The sequence below is a fragment of the Staurois parvus genome, unplaced genomic scaffold (genome assembly GCF_062004578.1).
Source record: "Staurois parvus isolate SC_StPar_1 unplaced genomic scaffold, SC_StPar_1.0 ptg001753l, whole genome shotgun sequence".
Classification (NCBI taxonomy): domain Eukaryota; kingdom Metazoa; phylum Chordata; class Amphibia; order Anura; family Ranidae; genus Staurois; species Staurois parvus.
The window spans coordinates 215,036-233,985 of NW_028319549.1; the positions used below are offsets into that span (position 1 = coordinate 215,036).

Sequence of the window (18,950 nt, forward strand, 5' to 3'; positions counted from 1 at the left end):
ATCTTTTTTTGATGAGAAAGTTGGTTAGGTGTTTGAGAGTCTATAGTCATATTTAAATACTTTAGGTTTGGATGTCTTTGGCAAACAAAATCAAAACATGTTGCTGTCTGGTCCTTGGCTACAAAGGTTGATTAGGACTGCTTTAAGTTGGTGTATGATCTCAGTAACACCACAACGAAACTGCTCTACAAAGAGGTCAACAAAGTCTACAATGAGAGGCGTCCAAGGTTTTGCCAAGATGTTGAAATTATTTCCTGAAAAACATCCTTTTCTTTAAGCCCAATAAAAGACCAAATGTTTTTACGTTTATTAACCTTGGAGGACCTTTTAATGAAGAAGACAAAGGACTTGAGAACAATTTTTGATCTCACTCAAAAAGCACAGATTAAAAACTCCACAGCTCAAAATCTCCAAATGATTTGTGATTAGTTCTTGGGGTGTTGAAAACTAGCTCAGCGTGATTAGGGATTTTTTCTTGTCCTAGGATGAGGACATTCCTTAAAACCTCTTAGTCCGATAGTGCGCAGTCACTTGATACTTTTGGAAATAAAATTATGAGGATGTATTTGGCCAAGGCTTGGTTGTCCCCCAACAGATTGCCAAGCAAACACACTTTTCAATTTTGCTTTTCACACTGGTTCTGGCTGATGTGAAAGTAACATGGTAGCGCGACTAGACTATGAGAAGGTTCACCATGACAACTATGCAAGATCAGGCGACTTATTTCCTTTACTTTGTGGCACTGTTATAGTTTTCCTTCCATTATCCTGCATGAAGTAGAACTGAGGTCAAATTTTGATCACTTTTAAGCTCAGACCTAGGTGAATGTTGAGTGAAATGAAACCAACCTGGCAAGAATAATGACTTCTTTGAAGCCCAAAACAAAATGTCCAACTCTTCAGGAGGCCTGGAAATTCTCAGAGAACATTGATCACTTCTTGTGCTTGAAATTAGGTTGGTCCCTTTTTATGGGACATTTGTGCTCTTCCAGAATACAGATATGAACGCATCCAACCGTTGACAGAAAAGCTAGCAGCAGTTCCTGGCCAATCCTCGATTAACCTTCACCTTTTTCCGGCTGGTTTTAGGACCAAGCATTTTTTTCCTTCCTTAATGGTTGCACAATAAAACCCAGCCTGATTGTTAGGTTCAAACACCTATCAGTTGGACAGATGGATAAACTCAAGGGCTCAAGCCGAACTAGATTTCTTCTTGATGTCAGAAGTCTGGATGACTATCTGCCTTGCGGCCTGCAGGAGACGATATCGCTCCCGAAGGTTCCTCCTCCTGACATGTTCGTTGGTGATCTCCTGGACGTAGCGGGCGGGAAACCAGCCCTTCTTGCCATCGGAAAGCCGGATACCCTCATACCAACCTGAGGATAAAAAAAAAAAAAAAAAAAGTGTCAGTTTTGTAAGTGATACACATCTGCATACAATCTACAGGCCCTTCATGTCTTTGTAAGTGGGAAAACTTCCAAAACCTGCAGGGATCAAATAATTATTTTCCCCACTGTACATCAATATCTCCAGAGCAAAGAAGGGTAAAAATCTGCCCAGGCCAATTTTCAGCTCTGTTGCAATTTGAATGACAATTGCGCGGTCATGCAACAGTGTACCCATATGAAATTTTTATCATTTTTTTCACACAAATAGAGCTTTCTTTTGGTGGTATTTACTCACCGCTGGGTTTTTTATTTCTTGTGCTATAAACAAATAAAAGAGCAAAACATTTGAAAAAAAAAGTTTTTCTTTGCTTCTATTATAAAATTTTGCAAACAGGTAATTTTTCTCCTTCACTGATGCGCATTGATGAGGCGGCACGGATAGGCAGCACTGATGGGCACTGATGAGGTGGCATGGATAGGCGGCACTGATGGGCACTGATGAGGTGGCATGGATAGGCAGCACTGATGGGCACTGATAGGCGGCACTGATGAGCTGGCACTGATGATGCTGCACTGATAGGTGGCACTGCCGGGTGGCACTGATGGGTGACACTACTGGGCAACACTGATGGGTGGCACTTCTGGGCACAGGTGGGTGGCACTGCAGGACACAGGTGAGTGGCACTGCAGGACACAGGTGGGTGGCACTGCTAGCCACTGCTGGGTGGCACTGCAGGGCACAAGTTGGTGGCACTGATGGGTACAGGTGGGCAGCACTGATGGGTACAGGTGGGCAGCACTGATGGGCATTGATCATCAGTGCCCTGATGATCAGTGTTGATCACTTCTCTGACAATTGCCGGTTATTAGCAGTACTTTCCTCGCGCTGTGACAGTATGCGGAAAGTGCAGCCGATAACCAGCAACTGTATTTACCGGGTGATATTCTGTGTCATTGGACACAGCTGATCACGTGGTAAAAGGCTGCCGTGATTGGCCGTTTACCATATCCCGTGATCAGCTGTGCCGGGTGCGCGCCGCTGGGGGGGGTGCAGGGGGCGCGTGCCGGGTGCACGCCGTTGGGGGGTGTGCAGGGGGCGTGTTCTGGAATGACATCCATGGACGGTTTCCCAGAACCAGACAACTGCGCTGTAGCCGAAGGACTATAGAGAACAGGTTAAAAAGCAGGATAAGCGTCGTTCTGAATTAGGAAACACAATTATCAGCAGATAAGCCAACTTCTGAACTAATGATTTATTCCAGATGAGCCCAATGTTCTTCATTCCACACCAATCACACATATTGATTAGCACTCTGTCCTATTGTACTGCCTTAGATCCCCTCTGGGTCCTGCCCCCTCCCACCTCGGCACTCATAATGGGGCATAATAATGGGGCACCTCGGCACTCATAATGGGGCATAATAATGGGGCACCTTGGCACTCATAATAATGGGGCGACTCGGCACTCACAATGGGGCATAATAATGGGGCACCTCGGCACTCATAATGGGGCATAATAATGGGGCACCTCGGCACTCATAATAATGGGGCACCTCGTTGCTCATAATGGGGCATAATAATGGGGCACCTCGGCACTCATAATAATGGGGCACCTCGGCACTCATAATGGGGCATAATAATGGAGCACCTCAACACTCATAATAATGGGGCACCTCGGCGCTCATAATGGGGCATAATAATGGGGCACCTTGGCACTCATAATGGGGCATAATGGGGCACCTCGACACTCATAATGGGGCATAATAATGGGGCACCTTGGCACTCATAATAATGGGGCACCTCGACACTTATAATAATGGGGCACCTCGGTGCTCATAATGGGGCATAATATTGGGGCACCTCGGCGCTCATAATGGGGCATAATAATGGGGCATCTCGGCGCTCATAATGGGGCATAATAATGGGGAACCTCGGCGCTCATAATGGGGCATAATAATGGGGCACCTCGGCACTCATAATAATGGGGCACCTCGGCACTCATAATAATGGGGCATAATAATGGGGCACCTGGGCACTCATAATAATGGGGCACCTCGGCACTCATAATAATGGGGCACCTCGGCACTCATAATAATGGGGCATAATAAGGGGCACCTCGGCACTCACAATGGGGCATAATAATGGGGCACATCGGCACTCACAATGAGGCACAATAATGGGGCACCTCGGCACTCACAATGGGGCACAATAATGGGGCACATCGGCACTCACAATGAGGCACAATAATGGGGCACATCGGCACTCACAATGAGGCACAATAATGGGGCATCTCGGCACTCACAATGAGGCACAATAATGGGGCATCTCGGCACTCACAATGAGGCACAATAATGGGGCACCTCGGCACTCACAATGGGGCACAATAATGGGGCACCTCGGCACTCACCTTCAGATGTTTTCCGTAGCACATTGATGATGTCAGAGGGCTCCAGGTTCACCTCATCAGCCTGCGCGGCGGCGTACTGCTCCACACAGTGTACCTGGGGGCAATCTGGCGATGAAGGGAAAGGCCGTTAGATCGGGGACATATGACAGAGGGACCTTCTAGGTAGCACAGCAATTTGTATCAGACAGGACATACAGCCATAGTCAGCATGTTAGTGAATATGATGCTCCCTCCTACTTGGAGTAACTTCAGTTTTACTCAACAGGAACACGAAACAACACAAAACTGTTGTGGAAACCCTAAAAGCATCTCCATTCTGGGGCCAACCACCAAGTATTTACAAGCTTCAGGATTGCCGAATGTGTAAACTCTTCTGTTACTAAACCCACAACAGTACAATCAGTCTGTAGATGCAGTAAAGCGTGCTTGCTATACTCACTGTGGGACCTAAGGGGTTAATCCTCCGCATTGTGTAAAAAAGGATGTTTGATCCTGACTTCTCTGATCCTCCCCTTCTTCCAATGTCTCCTAAATATCTCCTGATAGAACAGAGGCTCGGGGGCAATCTGCAATGCTCAGTTTGATGTGTATTGCTAGAGAGTTTGTTTTTTTTCTTGGGAGGGTGCATGTAATTAGCACAGGGCCAATCAGCACTGTCCAGACAGAGGTCAGGGGTCCTGCATTCCTCCTACAGAAGAATGAAAACTGTACTACAAGCTTTAACCAGTGCTCTGCTGGACACTGATAGAAGTCACAAGACTGCTATATACTGCTGATGAGAAAAGGTATTTAACAGAGACCAGATATAGTGAATGCAGGGTCCGGGGAGAGCGGATATAGTGAATGCAGGGTCCGGGGAGAGCGGATATAGTGAATGCAGGGAGAGCGGTCATAGTGAATGCGGGGTCTGGAGAGAGCGGATATAGTGAATGCGGGGTCCAGAGAGAGCGGATATAGTGAATGCGGGGTCCAGAGAGAGCGGATATAGTGAATGCGGGGTCCGGGGAGACCGGATATAGTGACTGCGGGGTCCGGGGAGACCGGATATAGTGAATGCGGGTCCGGGAAGACCAGATATAGTGAATGCGGGTCCGGGAAGACCAGATATAGTGAATGTGGGGTCTTGGGAGAGCGGATATAGTGAATGCAGGGTCCGGGGAGAGCGGATATAGTGAATGCGGGGTCCAGGGAGACCGGATATAGTGAATGCGGGGTCCGGGGAGAGCGGATATAGTGAATGCGGGGTCCGGGGACAGTGGATATAGTGAATGCAGGGTCTGGGAGAGCGGATATAGTGAATGCGGGGTCCGGGGAGAGCGGATATAGTGAATGCAGGGTCCGGGGAGAGCGGATATAGTGAATGCAGGGTCCGGGGAGAGCGGATATAGTGAATGCAGGGTCCGGGGAGAGCGGATATAGTGAATGCGGGTCCGGGAAGACCGGATATAGTGAATGCGGGGTCCGGGGAGAGCGGATATAGTGAATGCGGGGTCCGGGAAGAGCGGATATAGTGAATGCAGGGTCCGGGGAGAGCGGATATAGTGAATGCGGGGTCCGGGGAGAGCGGATATAGTGAATGCAGGGTCCGGGAAGACCAGATATAGTGAATGCGGGTCCGGGAAGACCAGATATAGTGAATGCGGGTCCGGGAAGATCAGATATAGTGAATGCGGGTCCGGGAAGACCAGATATAGTGAATGCGGGGTCCGGGGAGACCAGATATAGTGGATGCAGGGTCCGGGGAGACCAGATATAGTGAATGCGGGGTCCGGGGAGACCAGATATAGTGAATGCGGGGTCCGGGGAGACCAGATATAGTGAATGCGGGGTCCGGGGAGAGCGGATATAGTGAATGCGGGGTCCGGGTTTAGTAACAGTTTAAAACCAATGATGAGGCACTGGTTCTGGGGCATTTTCTACTCCCATTGGCCACAGTCCGGCCTGCCTGAAGGACAGTAGACTTTCCCCTTGCTTAGAAAGTTTGGAGACCCCTGCTCCTAATATCATAAATATTTATTAAAGGGAACTTGTTACTGACTCAGGTCAGACATTTCTCAGCACAATTGTCTACAGAAAAAATAATAGAGGGACACCGGAAATCACAGAGAGCCCCAAAAGAAAGCAAACTCACCCCAGTCCTCGTATATGGTGTCACTGCCGGATAATGCGTCCTCGTTTTTACTGGGAAACACTGCCGCCCAACGATGCAAGTCTGACCTGTGTATAACAATGTATGACAAGATGAGGGATCCCCTTCTATATGTGTCACTCTGCAGGAGGAGGACAGACTCATAGCTCCTTCTATAGATATCACCCTGCAGGAGGAGGACAGACTCATAGCCCCTTCTATATGTGTCACCCTGCAGGAGGAGGACAGATTCATAGCCCCTTCTATATGTGTCACCCTGCAGGAGGAGGACAGACTCATAGCCCCTTCTATATGTGTCACCCTGCAGGAGGAGGACAGACTCATAGCCCCTTCTATATGTGTCACCCTGCAGGAGGAGGACAGACTCACAGCCCCTTCTATGTGTCACCCTGCAGGAGGAGGACAGACTCACAGCCCCTTCTATAAGTGTCACCCTGCAGGAGGAGGACAGACTCATAGCCCCCTTCTATTACTGTCACCCTGCAGGAGGACAGACTCGTAGCCCCTTCTATATGTGTCACCCTGCAGGAGGAGGACAGACTCATAGCCCCTTCTATATGTGTCACCCTGCAGAAGGAGGACAGGTTCATAGCCCTTTCTATATGTGTCACCCTGCAGGAGGAGGACAGACTCATGGCTCCTCCTATAGGTGTCACCCTGCAGGAGAAGAATAGACTCATAGCCCCTTCTATATGTGTCACCCTGCAGGAGGAGGGCAGATTCATACCTCCTTCTATATGTGTCGTCCTGCAAGAGGACAGACCCATAGCTCCTATATGTGTCACCCTGCAGGAGGAGGACGGACCCATAGCCCCTTCTATATGTGTCACCCTGCAGGAGGAGGACAGATTAATAGCCCCTTCTATATGTGTCACCCTGCAGGAGGAGGACAGACCCATAGCTCCTTCAATATGTGTCACCCTGCAGGAGGAGGACAGACCCATAGCTCCTTCTATATGTGTCACCCTGCAGGAGGAGGACAGACCCATAGCCCCTTCTATATGTGTCGCCCTGCAGGAGGAGGACAGACCCATAGCTCCTTCTATATGTGTAGCCCTGCAGGAGGAGGACAGACTCATAGCTCCTTCTATATGTGTCACCCTGCAGGAGGAGGACAGACCCATAGCTCCTTCTATATGTGTCACCCTGCAGGAGGAGGACAGACCCATAGCTCCTTCTATATGTGTCACCCTGCAGGAGGAGGACAGACCCATAGCTCCTTCTATATGTGTCACCCTGCAGGAGGAGGACAGACCCATAGCTCCTTCTATACGTGTCGCCCTGCAGGAGGAGGACAGACTCATAGCTCCTTCTATATGTGTCGCCCTGCAGGAGGAGGACAGACCCATAGCTCCTTCTATATGTGTCGCCCTGCAGGAGGAGGAAAGACGGTGTCACCTGATAATAGGAGGAGCCTACTCACTGTGTCGGAGCCTTGAAGAGCCGGTCACAGGTTTTGCCCTGGTGATTCTCCAGTAGGGTCAGGAAGAAGCTGTTCTCCATTGTAGGGCAGGACTGGAGTTGAACCAGAGAACGATGGGCATAATCCACAACGACATGCCGGTCAGAGCTGAAATAATAGGAGTAGAACTTTAGGAAGGAGAGAGGCAGAGAAGGCGGGATACAGAGGAGAGAGGGAAGGAGGGACAAAAATAATACGGGGGGGGTCTGTACCCTTTCTTCTGGGTGATCAACAGGAAATCATTGAACAGGAAGAAGTAGACTGGGGTCAGTTTGGTGGGTTTGATGCCGAACAGACTCCCCTTCTGCTGCACTTCGCTCAGTTCCCCTTGCTTCTCAAGGAACCGACTCTGAGAAATGATCGGGATGGCCTGCAAGTAGAATGCATTGGCGTTTAATACCGCTCGACCCTCATTCACCTCAGTGTGCTTCCTTCAAGCCTTTGTATGCAGGAGCCGAGTTCTGCTCCCAAAAAAAAAACAAAAAAACATAATACTAATGTCCCAGTCCTGAGGAGCTACAAAGCCCCACCCCGTGCCACAAAGCTCCACCCCTGAGGTGCCATGACGGGTATAAAATGTTGACATACTTTACATCAGCAGGAAATGTAAGCTGTAACAGGAAGTAGACATCATGCATAAGCTGACCTTTATCTTGTCAAACTCGATCTTGGAGGAGATGTGGATCAGTTCCTCTGTCTGCCGCATGCGGCCCACCTCCTGGTTGCACTCTGTGATAATCTGCGGAATCCAGGAGCAAATGCTATAAATGTAATTCTATCAGGAACATAACATAGCTTTTAAATGACAAAACAAGAAAAAATCCTTATAATAACCGTTAGTATTTGCTTTTACACTTCTAACACTGAGACGGTATTTTCTGAGTCTGCAGTAATATTGTGAAGTTGCAATGCTGTCTCAGCAATGACTGGCTCAGTGATCTCTGTACAGCACTGCAGTATACAGTTGCAAGAAAAAGTATGTGAACCCCTTGGGATTACGTGGAGTTTTGCATGAATTGGGTATAAAATGTGCTCTGAACGTCATCTAAGTCACAACAATAGAACAACACAGTCTGCTGAACATAATACTACACAAACATTAGATGTTGCCATGGTTTAATTGCACATAACATGTAAACATTCACAGTGCAGGGAGGATAAAGTATGTGAGGCCCTAGCTTAATGACTTCTCCCAGAGCTAATTGGAGCCAGGAGTGAGCCAACCTTGACTCCAATCAGTGTGATGATATTGGATGTGTTGCTGACACCTGTTTTGGGTTTACTGGTTTCAAGAAGCACTGTCTGATGTGAACCGTGCCTCGCAGAAAAGAGCTCTCAGAAGACCTACGATCAAGAATTGTTGACTTGCATGAAGCTGGAAAGGGTTACAAAAGTATCTCCAAAAGCCTTGATGTTCATGTGTCCACGGTAAGACAGACTGTCTACAAATGGAGAAAGTTTAGCACTGTTGCTACTCTCCCTAGGCGTGGTCATCCTGTAAAAATGACTGCAAGAGCACAGCGCAGAATGCTGCATGAGGTAAAGAAGAATCCCAGAGTGTCAGCTAAAGACCTACAGAAATCTCTGGCACATGCTAACATTTTTGTTGACACATCTACAATAAGGAAAACATTAAACAAGAATGGAGTACATGGGAGGACACCACGGAGGAAGCCATTGCTGTCCAAAAAGAAGATTGCAGCACGTTTGAAGTTTGCAAAAGAGCACCTGGATGTTCCACAGCACTACTGGCAAAATATACTGTGGACAGATGAAACCAAGATTGAGTTGTTTGGGAAGAACACACAACACTATGTGTGGAGAAAAAAAGGCCCAGCACACCAACATCAAAACCTCATCCCCACTGTGAAACATGGTGGAGGGAGCATCATGGTTTGGGGCTGCTTTGCTGCCTCAGGGCCTGGACGGATTGTTGTCATTGATGGGAAAATGAATTCCAGAGTTTATCAAGACATTTTGCAGGAAAACGTACGACCATCTGTCCACCAACTGAAGCTCCGCAGAGGATGGGTGATGCAACAGGACAATGACCCAAAGCATACAAGTAATTCAACAAAACAATGGCTGCAACAGCACAGAATACGCCTTCTGGAGTGGCCCAGTCAGAGTCCTGACCTCAACCCCATTGAAATGCTGTGGCATGACCTTAAGAGAGCGATTCACACCAGACATCCCAAGAATATTGCTACACTGAAACAGTTTTGTGAAGAGGAGTGGTCCAAAATGACTCCAGATCGTTGTGCAGGTCTGATCTGCAACTACAGGAAACGTTTGGTTGAGGTTATTGCTGCCAAAGGAGGGTCAACCAGTTATTAAGTCCAAAGGTTCACATACGTTTTCCTCCCTGCACTGTGAATGTTTACATGTTATGTGCAATTAAACCATGGCAACATCTAATGTGTGTGTAGTATTATGTTCAGCAGACTGTGTTCTTCTATTGTGACTTAGATGACGTTCAGAGCACATTTTATGCCCAATTCATACAAAACTCCACGTAATCCCAAGGGGTTCACATACTTTTTCTTGCAACTGTATGTCAGAGCTAGATAAATGTATAATAAATATTGTGTGTGACTGTGTATGGGGGGGGGGGGGACACACATTAAAGTGTAAGCTCCTCTGGTATAGTATTCATATCCCTTGAAATTTTCCACATTTTGTCATGTTATAACCAGAACCGTCAATGTATTTTATTGGGATTGGATGTGATGGACCGACACAAAGTGGCACATAATTGTGAAGTGGAAGGAAGATGAGAAATGGTTTCCAACATTTGTGACCAATAATTCTGTGAAAAGTGTGGCGGCATTTGTATTCAGCCCCCCGGAGTCAATACTTTGTAGGACCCCCTTTGGCTGCAATTCCAGCTGCAAGTCTTTTTGGGGATGTCTCTTTGCACATCTAGAGAGGGACATTTCTGCTCAAGCTCTGTCAGATTGGATGGAGTGTCTGGGAACAGCAGTTTTCAAATCTTGCCACAGATTCTCCATTGCATTTAGGTCTAGACTGTGAATGGGCATTCTAACACATGAAGATGCTTTGAACTGAACCATTCCATTGTAGTTCTGGCTGGATGTTTCGGGTCGTTGTCCTGCTGGAAGGTGAACCTCCGTCCCAGTCTCAAGTCTTTTACAGACTCTAACAGGTTTTCTTCTAAGATTGCATTGTATTTGGCTCCATCCATCTTCCCATCAACTCTGACCCTGCTGAAGAAAAGCATCTCCACAACATGACACTGCCACCACCATGTTTCATGGTGGGGATGGTGTGCTCAGGGTGGGATTCGGTGTTAGTTTTCCGCCACACAGCGTTTTGCATTTAGGTCAAAAAGTTTAAGTTTGGTCTCCTCTGACCAGAGCCCCTTCTTCCACATGTTTGCTGTGTCCCCCACATGGCTTCTCACAAACTGCAAACAGGACTTCTTATGGCTTTCCTCCAACAATGGCTTTCTTCTTGTCACTCTTCCATAAAGGCCAGATATGTGAAGAGCACGAGTAATAGTTGTCCTGTGGACAGATTCTCCCACCTGAGCTGTGGATCTCTGCAGCTCCTCCAGAGTTACCATGGGCCTCTTGGCTGCTTCTCTGACGGCCATGTCTTGGTAGGTTGGCAGTTGTGCCGTACTCTTTCCATTTTCGTATGATGGATTGAACAGTGCTCCCTGAGAGGTTCAAAGCTTGGGATATTTTTTTTATAACCTAACCCTGCTTTAAACTTCTCCCCAACTTTATCCCTGACCTGTCTGGTGTGTTCCTTGGGCTTCATGATGCTGTTTGTTCACTAATGTTCTCTAACAAAGCTGGATTTATACTGAGATCACATGACACACAGGTGGACTCTATTTATTAATTATGTGACTTCTGAAGGCAATTGGTTCCACTAGATTTTAGTTAGGGGGATCAGAGTAAAAGGGGGATGAATACAAATGCGCGCCACACTTTTCAAATATTTATTTGTAAAAAATTTTGAAAACCATTTCTTATTTTCCTTCCATTTCACCATTATGTGCCACTTTGCGTTGGTCTATCACATGAAATCCCAATAAAATACATTTATGTTTTTGGTTGTAACATGGCAAAATGTGGAAAATTTCTAGGGGTATGAATACTTTTGAAAGGTACTGTAAATAAAATATATATAACAGTTTGAGACTTTTCCTCTCCCACCTCCAAGACATACTGGGGGTTATTTACTAAAGCTGGAGAGTTCTAAGTCAGGTACAACCATGCATAGTACCCAATCACCTTCGAGGTTTTATTGTCAAAGCTTAATTGAACAAGCTGAAGATAGAAGCTGATTGGCTACCATGCACAGCTGCACCAGATTCCGGGGGCTCCAGTTTTAGTAAATCTCCCCCTATATGTCAATGTGCATGTACCACATCCTCATACATGTAACACGTCTGTACCTTGGAGACGGCATCCAGGGCTTTGCTGGCATTCTGTTCAGCCTCTGAACCCTCCTCCGTCCTCTTCAAAATATTCTTTGTGGAAGAAAAAAAAAAAAAAAGAAGTATCACTGGCTGGATTTGTGGATAGGTGGAGCAGAGTGTTATACCAAAATGGAAGGAAGGGGTGAGCAGGGATGGGGAAAGGGATCCAGTATAAGGGATGGAGGGGATCAGGGTAAGATGAAGAGGTGTATAAGAGATGGGGGGATCAGGGGAAAATGAAGAGTATAATGGGTGGAGTGAAGAGTGCAGGGGGGTTCATAGGGAGGTGGAGAGGGGGGTAGAGAGGCTTCGAGTGGGATGGAAAAAGGGGTGTGGGAAGGTTCAGAGTGGGATGGAAAGTGGGTGCTGGGAAGATTAAAGTTGGGTGGGGTGAAGTGGAGTGTGCTGGAGTGGAGGTGTGTTGGGGGGGGGAATTTCAGCCAGGACGGGGTTGAGCATTCAGGGTGGAGTCTCTACCTCAATGAGCATCTTTATGCGAGTGATCCTCTGAAAGGGCAGTAGCAGGAAAGACATGAAGGGGAGGCGCTGGCACTGAGGGAGCTCCTGTAAGCGGCACAGTATGGCTTGGAACTGCGGTTTCTTCTCCCTGCCAGACCAAGAAGAGAGACAGAGTCAGAATGTGGACTATGTCAGCCATGCACGGGAATGTGGTCAGGTGAGTAGAGAATGGTCAGGTGAATAGAGTTTGGTCAAGTGAATGGGGTGCAGTCAGGTGAATGGAGTGCGGTTAAGTGTATGGGATGCGATCAGGTAAGTGGGGTGCAGTCAGGTAAGTGGGGTGCAGTCAGGTGAGTGAGGTGTGGTTACACAAGCAGGTGGAACATAGCGGTAGTAGTCTCACATGAGCTCGCTATAGGTCTTCTCCTGGTATAGCTGGTTGCGCACATAATCCTTGTAGACTGGGAAGTTATGGACAGCATGGTGATAGATGATGTCACAAATATCCGAAATGACAATGTCCTCGTCTACCCGGGACTCCAGATCCATGAGGAACCTGTGGGATACTCAGCATCACTCTATGGCCTCTATCACAGCAGATACTCAGCATCACTATACACTAGGCATCCTCCAACACAGCAGATACTCAACACACTATAGTCATGAACTGTGGCCTACCTCTCGCTGACCTCCTTCACTTTCAGGATGTTGGAGAAAAGGATTTTTTTCTCACGGATGATCAGTGTTTCCTGCAGCTCCCGACATCCCAAAAAATGTTCCGTCAGCACATTCAGCGAGCGGAGGTACGAGACTTCCGAAGTCAGGACCTCAAACATGCTCTGAGGACACCAAGAACAATAAGGCCGTCTTTTACGAAGTCATATCATAGGGGACAACCTACTACCTCATATCATGGGGGACAACCTGACTAATTATTACTACCTTGTATCATGGGGGACAACCTGGCCAATTATTAATATTCCTTATTATGGGGGACAACCTGGCCAATTATTACTACCTCATATCATAGGGGACAACCTGACTAATTACACTGTTCAACAGGTAAAAAGTTTTGGGCATAAAATTAGCTAATCTTACATAATTTTGGGGTGCTGAAAACGAAAATGACCCTAAAAAATGTTGATTGGCTCTAGTTTCCATGATATATTCACCCATCTAATGACGTAAGCCATTCAAAATTATGATGCAACTTCAGCTGCATATTGCGCAATTGATACTGGTGACCAATAGAAAATTGCATGTATACTGAGATGATGCAATATTAGCCTTTAATTGCATCACTTCACTGCATAAAAGCTGCAGTATCTGTAGCTGATTGTAGTTCGACAGCGTCTTTACATTTCGTTTTATGCTTATATAGGCTACTCAGTAATGCCTCGAACTTGTGTGAATAAAGCAGATAATTTCTGCTATATCTGCGGTGAAATAACTTTTATCTCACAAAAAAGGAGGATAACAGGAATGATTAAGAAAGCCCACAACTTGTATTTTGGCTGCAAGATAGGAGACCAGGACAAGAGCTGGGCACCACATATATGCTGCAATTCTTGTGGGACGGCACTGGAGCAATGGTTGAATGGAAAAAAGGCATCTATGCCTTTCGCTGTGCCAATGATTTGGAGAGAGCCAACAGATCATGTTAGTAATTGTTACTTTTGTATGGTGCCTCCAATTGTAAAAGGGCTAAATAAGAAGAAAAAGTTATCTGTGCACTATCCAAATATTCCATCGGCAATACGTCCAGTTCCTCGTGGAGAGGGGCTACCAATTCCTAAAGCACCAGAATCCTTCGTGGTTGAGTCAAGTGAGGAAGAACATGAAGCGTGTAGTCACGTGCAGTTGTAAGAGATAGCCCTTTCCTCGAATACAAGAGAAAAGCCAAGAGAAGCAAAACCGACACAAACTGAAGACAAAACTAGTGAGAATCCTAAGTATTAAAATGATTCAACTTAGCTTATGGCTATAATTTTTCTTGGTAATCCTATGCAATATATTATGCCATTTAGGCTTTGTTATGTAGTCAATATCACTTGCTTTATATTTGTGGAAAGACATCTATCTATATAATTATTGTGCATTATGTAGTCATTACGCCTATAGTAGAAAACTTTGCGTTTACAGAAAAACTAGAGCCAATTGACAAATTTCATTGTTATATTTGAACTCAGAATGTGAAATTCATTAAGAAATGGATCCTTTTGTTTCCAAAACTGGCAAAAAATAAAAATTTGTTGAACAGTGTTATTACTACCTCATATCATGGGGGACAACCTGGCAAATTATTACTACCTTGTATCATGGGGGACAACCTGGAAAAATATTACTACCTCGTATCATGGAGGACAATCTGGCAAAATATTACTACCTAGTATCACAGGGAAAAAACTGGCCAAATATTAATACCTCGTATTATGGGAAACAACCTGGCCAATTATTGCTACCTGGTATCATGGGGGACAATCTGGTAAAATATTAAAACCTTGTATCATGGGGGACAACCTGGACAAATATTACTACCTCATATCATGGGGGACAACCTGGCCAAATATTAATACCTCATATTATGGGAGACAACCTTGCCAATTATCACTACCTTGTTTAATGTGGATCAACCTGGACAATTATAACTACTTCACATCATAGGGGACAACCTGGCCAAATATTATTACCTTGTGTCATGGGGGACAACCTGGCCAATTATTACTACCTTGTATCATGGGGGACAACCTGGCCAATTATTACTACATTGTATCATGGGGCACAACCTGCCAATTATTACTAACCCATATCATGGGGGAACTTTGACTACCTCACATCACAGGGGGCACTGTGGTAGCTATTACTACCAACATCATAAGGGGCACAACATGGCTGACTCTTCCTCTATTATACAGTAATAACGGGGCTGACCCATGGCTCACCTCCTGCATCTTCTTCTCCTCATTGGTCATAGACTCCAGTACACCGCTCTCCATCACGGAGGGTAATTCCTGCCACAGGGTGTTATGGGGTACAGTAGACCTCCGCCCTTGTTTTGGAGACCCTCCATAGGACAGGGGGCTATCCTGAGACGAGTCATAGCTGGTAAAGCTGCTGTTACGTGAAACGGTCTGACGTCGGATCTCCTTATTGATGACTGACTGGCGGTACGTCTGGTACAGCGGCTCTGAAAGCGAGATATGTGAGAATAATGTAAAGTACACTCCACAATGCCGCAGCATTACTCCACCCAACATTACAGTTACTTAACTCTTCTCTCCTGAAATACTCTGCTCTGCTGGAGGACTCCGCTCCTTCCTCTATACCTCTCCTCTCCTGAAATACTCTGCACTGCTGGAGGACTCCGCTCCTTCCTCTATAACTCTCCTCTCCTGAAATACTCTGCACTGCTGGAGGACTCCGCTCCTTCCTCTATAACTCTCCTCTCCTGAAATAGTCTGCTCTGCTGGAGGACTCCGCTCCTTCCTCTATAACTCTCCTCTCCTGAAATACTCTGCACTGCTGGAGGACTGTGTGACATGAACCACCCATAACTTACCATCTCTCAGGTGGGACTCCCAGTCTATGCATCTCGGGCTTTTCACTGACGATGAAGATCTGAAAAATAATTTTAAAAATCTGTAAAAATGACCGTCGCACTTATTTTTCAATTCTTTGGCTCTCTAGAATCAGGTTGAAATTTGTTTTTCAGTTTCAGAAGAAGGGTGTGGAAAGGTTTAGAACCTCGGTCTGGGTATAGGTGGGCACCTAGGGGGAAGGACAGGGAGGTAGGATAGTATAGAAGGGCTGGTCAGTATTACAGTGAGCCCGCCCAGTGCAGGCCCCGCCTCCCCATCCTCCCATGCAGAGGTTGAGCCAGCCCCCAAGGAGAGGACACAGAGTGGCAGAGGAAGTAAACACTGCTGTTGCCACATACATATAGCAACCAAACAAATGAATTATTTTGCAGCATTTTCTGTAAATATTTAAGAACTATAATTACGTTTCAAACTACAGATTAACCCAAACCTGACAATCTTTTTAAAGCTGAAATTTAATCTGCCTATATTTTGTCTTCCCTGACTCCTCCCTCCCCCCCCATCAACATACTAATGATATTTTTAAATAAAAATCGTTTTCATTATATATCTTATTCTAGACCCAGCAATCATCATTATCTCTGTGTGCTTCTCTATACAATGCAAGCAGATCATGGCTGGTGGGAGGGGCTGACAGGGCGCTGTACATAGCTTCCTGAAAACATCACAGGACCCTGCCTCAGTACTCCTCCTATGAGCCCTCAGTCCTGATGCAAGCAGTGGGCTGGCTCTAGGGAGGAGTTTTCCTGGAGTTGCACTCTAGGTCATAGAGGTGTATATAGACCCGGGGGGGGGGGGGGGGGGGCGGTTCAGTCATGGGTGTGAAGATCTGCCACATGGGGCTAGTACTGACTAATGGTTGGGAGGGGCTAGGAATGGATCATGATGACTCTTCACCGTACACTGACCTGAAGACGGAGGACTCTGATCCGGACGACTCTGCGGGAGAGAAGAAAGAGAGAACACTATAACTAAACAACGTACAAATACTTTTATTACCCACATGACCCAATCTACAGTCCTTTTATCCCCAATATCCCAGAAATCCTGTCAATGCTTGGACCCAGGACCCAAGAGGTTAAATGGTTAGCACCTCCAACTGGAAGTACTTGGGTCGTTGGTTCAGATCCCAACCACGGCACCACCTGCCTGGAGTTTGCATGTTCTCCCTGTGCCTGCGTGGGTTTCCTCCGGGTCCTCGGGTTTCCTCCCACACCTCAAAGACATTCTGGTAGGTTAATTGGCTCCTGTCTAAATTGGCCCTAGTATGTGTATGCATGAATGTGAGTTAGGGACCTTAGATTGTACGCCCCTTGAGGGTTAGGGACCTTAGATTGTACGCCCCTTGAGGGTTAGGGACTGATGTGAATGTACAATATATATGTAAAGCGCTTGTAAAGAGTGTGTAAATTGATGGCGCTATATAAGTAACTGTAATAAATAAATTAAAAGAAATCAGAAGGATTCTTTTCAGTAAGAGCGATTAAGTGGTCTTAATGTATACAGTAGTAATGGCAAACACAGGTGATGACCACCTTGCAAATAATGATAACCACAAATATAATACATTCCAATCTCAATGCAAAGTCCTCCTTCCCGTAAAGCAAAGTTGGCCACAGTTGCCTTTTGGGAAGGGGGGGGGGGGGGTTATGTTGCCTTCCTGTGGACCAAAACGGTTTGTCTAGTTAACTATTTTGACTACTTACCGTTGGTGTCCTCCGATGAGGAATGACGATCTCTACCTCTCTCCACCGGAAGGCTGCTTACCGATGCCTTCTTATCTCTTTCCGCCAGTTCCTCTGAGTTTCCTGTTGAATACCTCTTCAAAGAACCCTTTCTCAAAAACGGGGGAGGAGCCGGTGGAGGTGGAGGGGCCGCCCCCCGAGGAGGCTTGCTGGGCACTTTAGGGGGCACAACTGCCGGGGGCTCGGGTGGTTCAAACAAGCACTGAACAGGTGGCACCTTGTTCCGGCGGGCTGGTTTACGGATCTTGAGCCGCGGTTCCCCAGCCTGGTCTTCCCCAGCTTGGGGCTCCAAAGCAGATTGTGAAGCATCTGTGGCAGATAAACTCGTCAAACTCTCTGTAGAGTCGCCAGAGTTTGAATTTATATCTTTGTCCATGATGGGCACCACCTGATCACAGAATGAGATACTTTTTAACTTTGAACTTTTTACGATGGGTGCATATCCATTCGTGGGTTCAAGGGAAGGTCCATTACATAAATTATTTGGGGGAGGGTTCGTGGTATGAGTGACAGAAGAGTCCATATCACCACTGGCTTTTGCTTTCCAAAAAGAGGCCACTCCATGCTTAGGAACCTCTGGAGCATTGTCCAACCTAGGAATTTCACCCTGGATGTCATCCACCTCCTCGCCAGTAGGGCTGGGCAAGTCACGGTTAAAGTTACAGTCTACCGTGGATTTATAAGAGGTGAGTACAATCCCACTGTTGACCTTCTCATCCCCAACCCCATCAGCCGAGTTCTGCTGGCAACGCTCCCCGTATCTCAAGGAACGGCGTCTGACAGGGTAGCTAGTCCCAGCTGTCATCTTGTCCTTCAGAAGCCTCGGGCCCCACTTTTCTCCATCATCCTCGTCAGTTAGTGATGAGGTCTTTTGAAGCTCGTTGCCATCATCAGAAGAATCCAAGACTTCACTAGCATTGAGTCCACGGGGCACAGAAGATTCTGGAACCCAAACTAACACGAAACCAGGTCTCTGTTGGTGGCAACCACAGCAGCATCTACTAGGGCAGGCCAGGCGAGGTAGGCATAATGACATCTTGGCTGATCGCTCATCTGGGTCTTGGAAAAGCTTCGGAGGCAGTGCTGTTGATGGAAAGAAAAGAAAAAGAGGATATTCAAAAAACATTGGTCAAGCAGACAAAGACAAAAGCATTTCTGGAGAGAAGATGCAAAAAAATTCCATACAAACTATCGAAATTTCTACAACTAGTCACATCCAAGGTGGCACTTGACTGATTTCCAGGTTCTCCTGGAAGCAAGAATCTACCAGTTGCTGCAGATTGCTCTAC

The 18,950-nt window shown here is 46.6% G+C and overlaps 1 protein-coding gene across 1 annotated transcript; it reads right to left on the bottom strand.

Moving 5' to 3' along the window:
- Positions 1-289: 289 nt before the first annotated feature.
- Positions 290-18,745, bottom strand: LOC149434510 (rho guanine nucleotide exchange factor 15-like). The gene is made up of 14 exons (XM_089663703.1): positions 17,623-18,745; positions 16,825-16,855; positions 15,877-15,935; positions 15,260-15,504; positions 12,996-13,156; positions 12,721-12,873; positions 12,336-12,465; positions 11,835-11,909; positions 8,052-8,144; positions 7,618-7,775; positions 7,367-7,513; positions 5,926-6,011; positions 3,795-3,899; positions 290-1,375 (listed from the first exon to the last, which is right to left on the bottom strand). Exons 1-14 carry the CDS (start codon positions 18,695-18,697, stop codon positions 1,191-1,193), a joined length of 2,703 nt encoding a protein of 900 aa, XP_089519829.1. The 5' UTR covers positions 18,698-18,745; the 3' UTR covers positions 290-1,190.
- Positions 18,746-18,950: the final 205 nt, after the last annotated feature.

Excerpts from the sequence above, each read along its gene's own strand:
- LOC149434510 (XM_089663703.1), bottom strand. The coding sequence starts at position 18,697 with ATGTCATTATGCCTACCTCGCCTGGCCTGCCCTAGTAGATGCTGCTGT. Across the intron at positions 12,466-12,720 it reads AAGACCTATAGCGAGCTCAT|GGAGAAGAAACCGCAGTTCC; the intron begins GTGAGACTACTA and ends TTGGTCTGGCAG. Across the intron at positions 8,145-11,834 it reads CCCTGGATGCCGTCTCCAAG|ATTATCACAGAGTGCAACCA; the intron begins GTACAGACGTGT and ends TGGATTCCGCAG.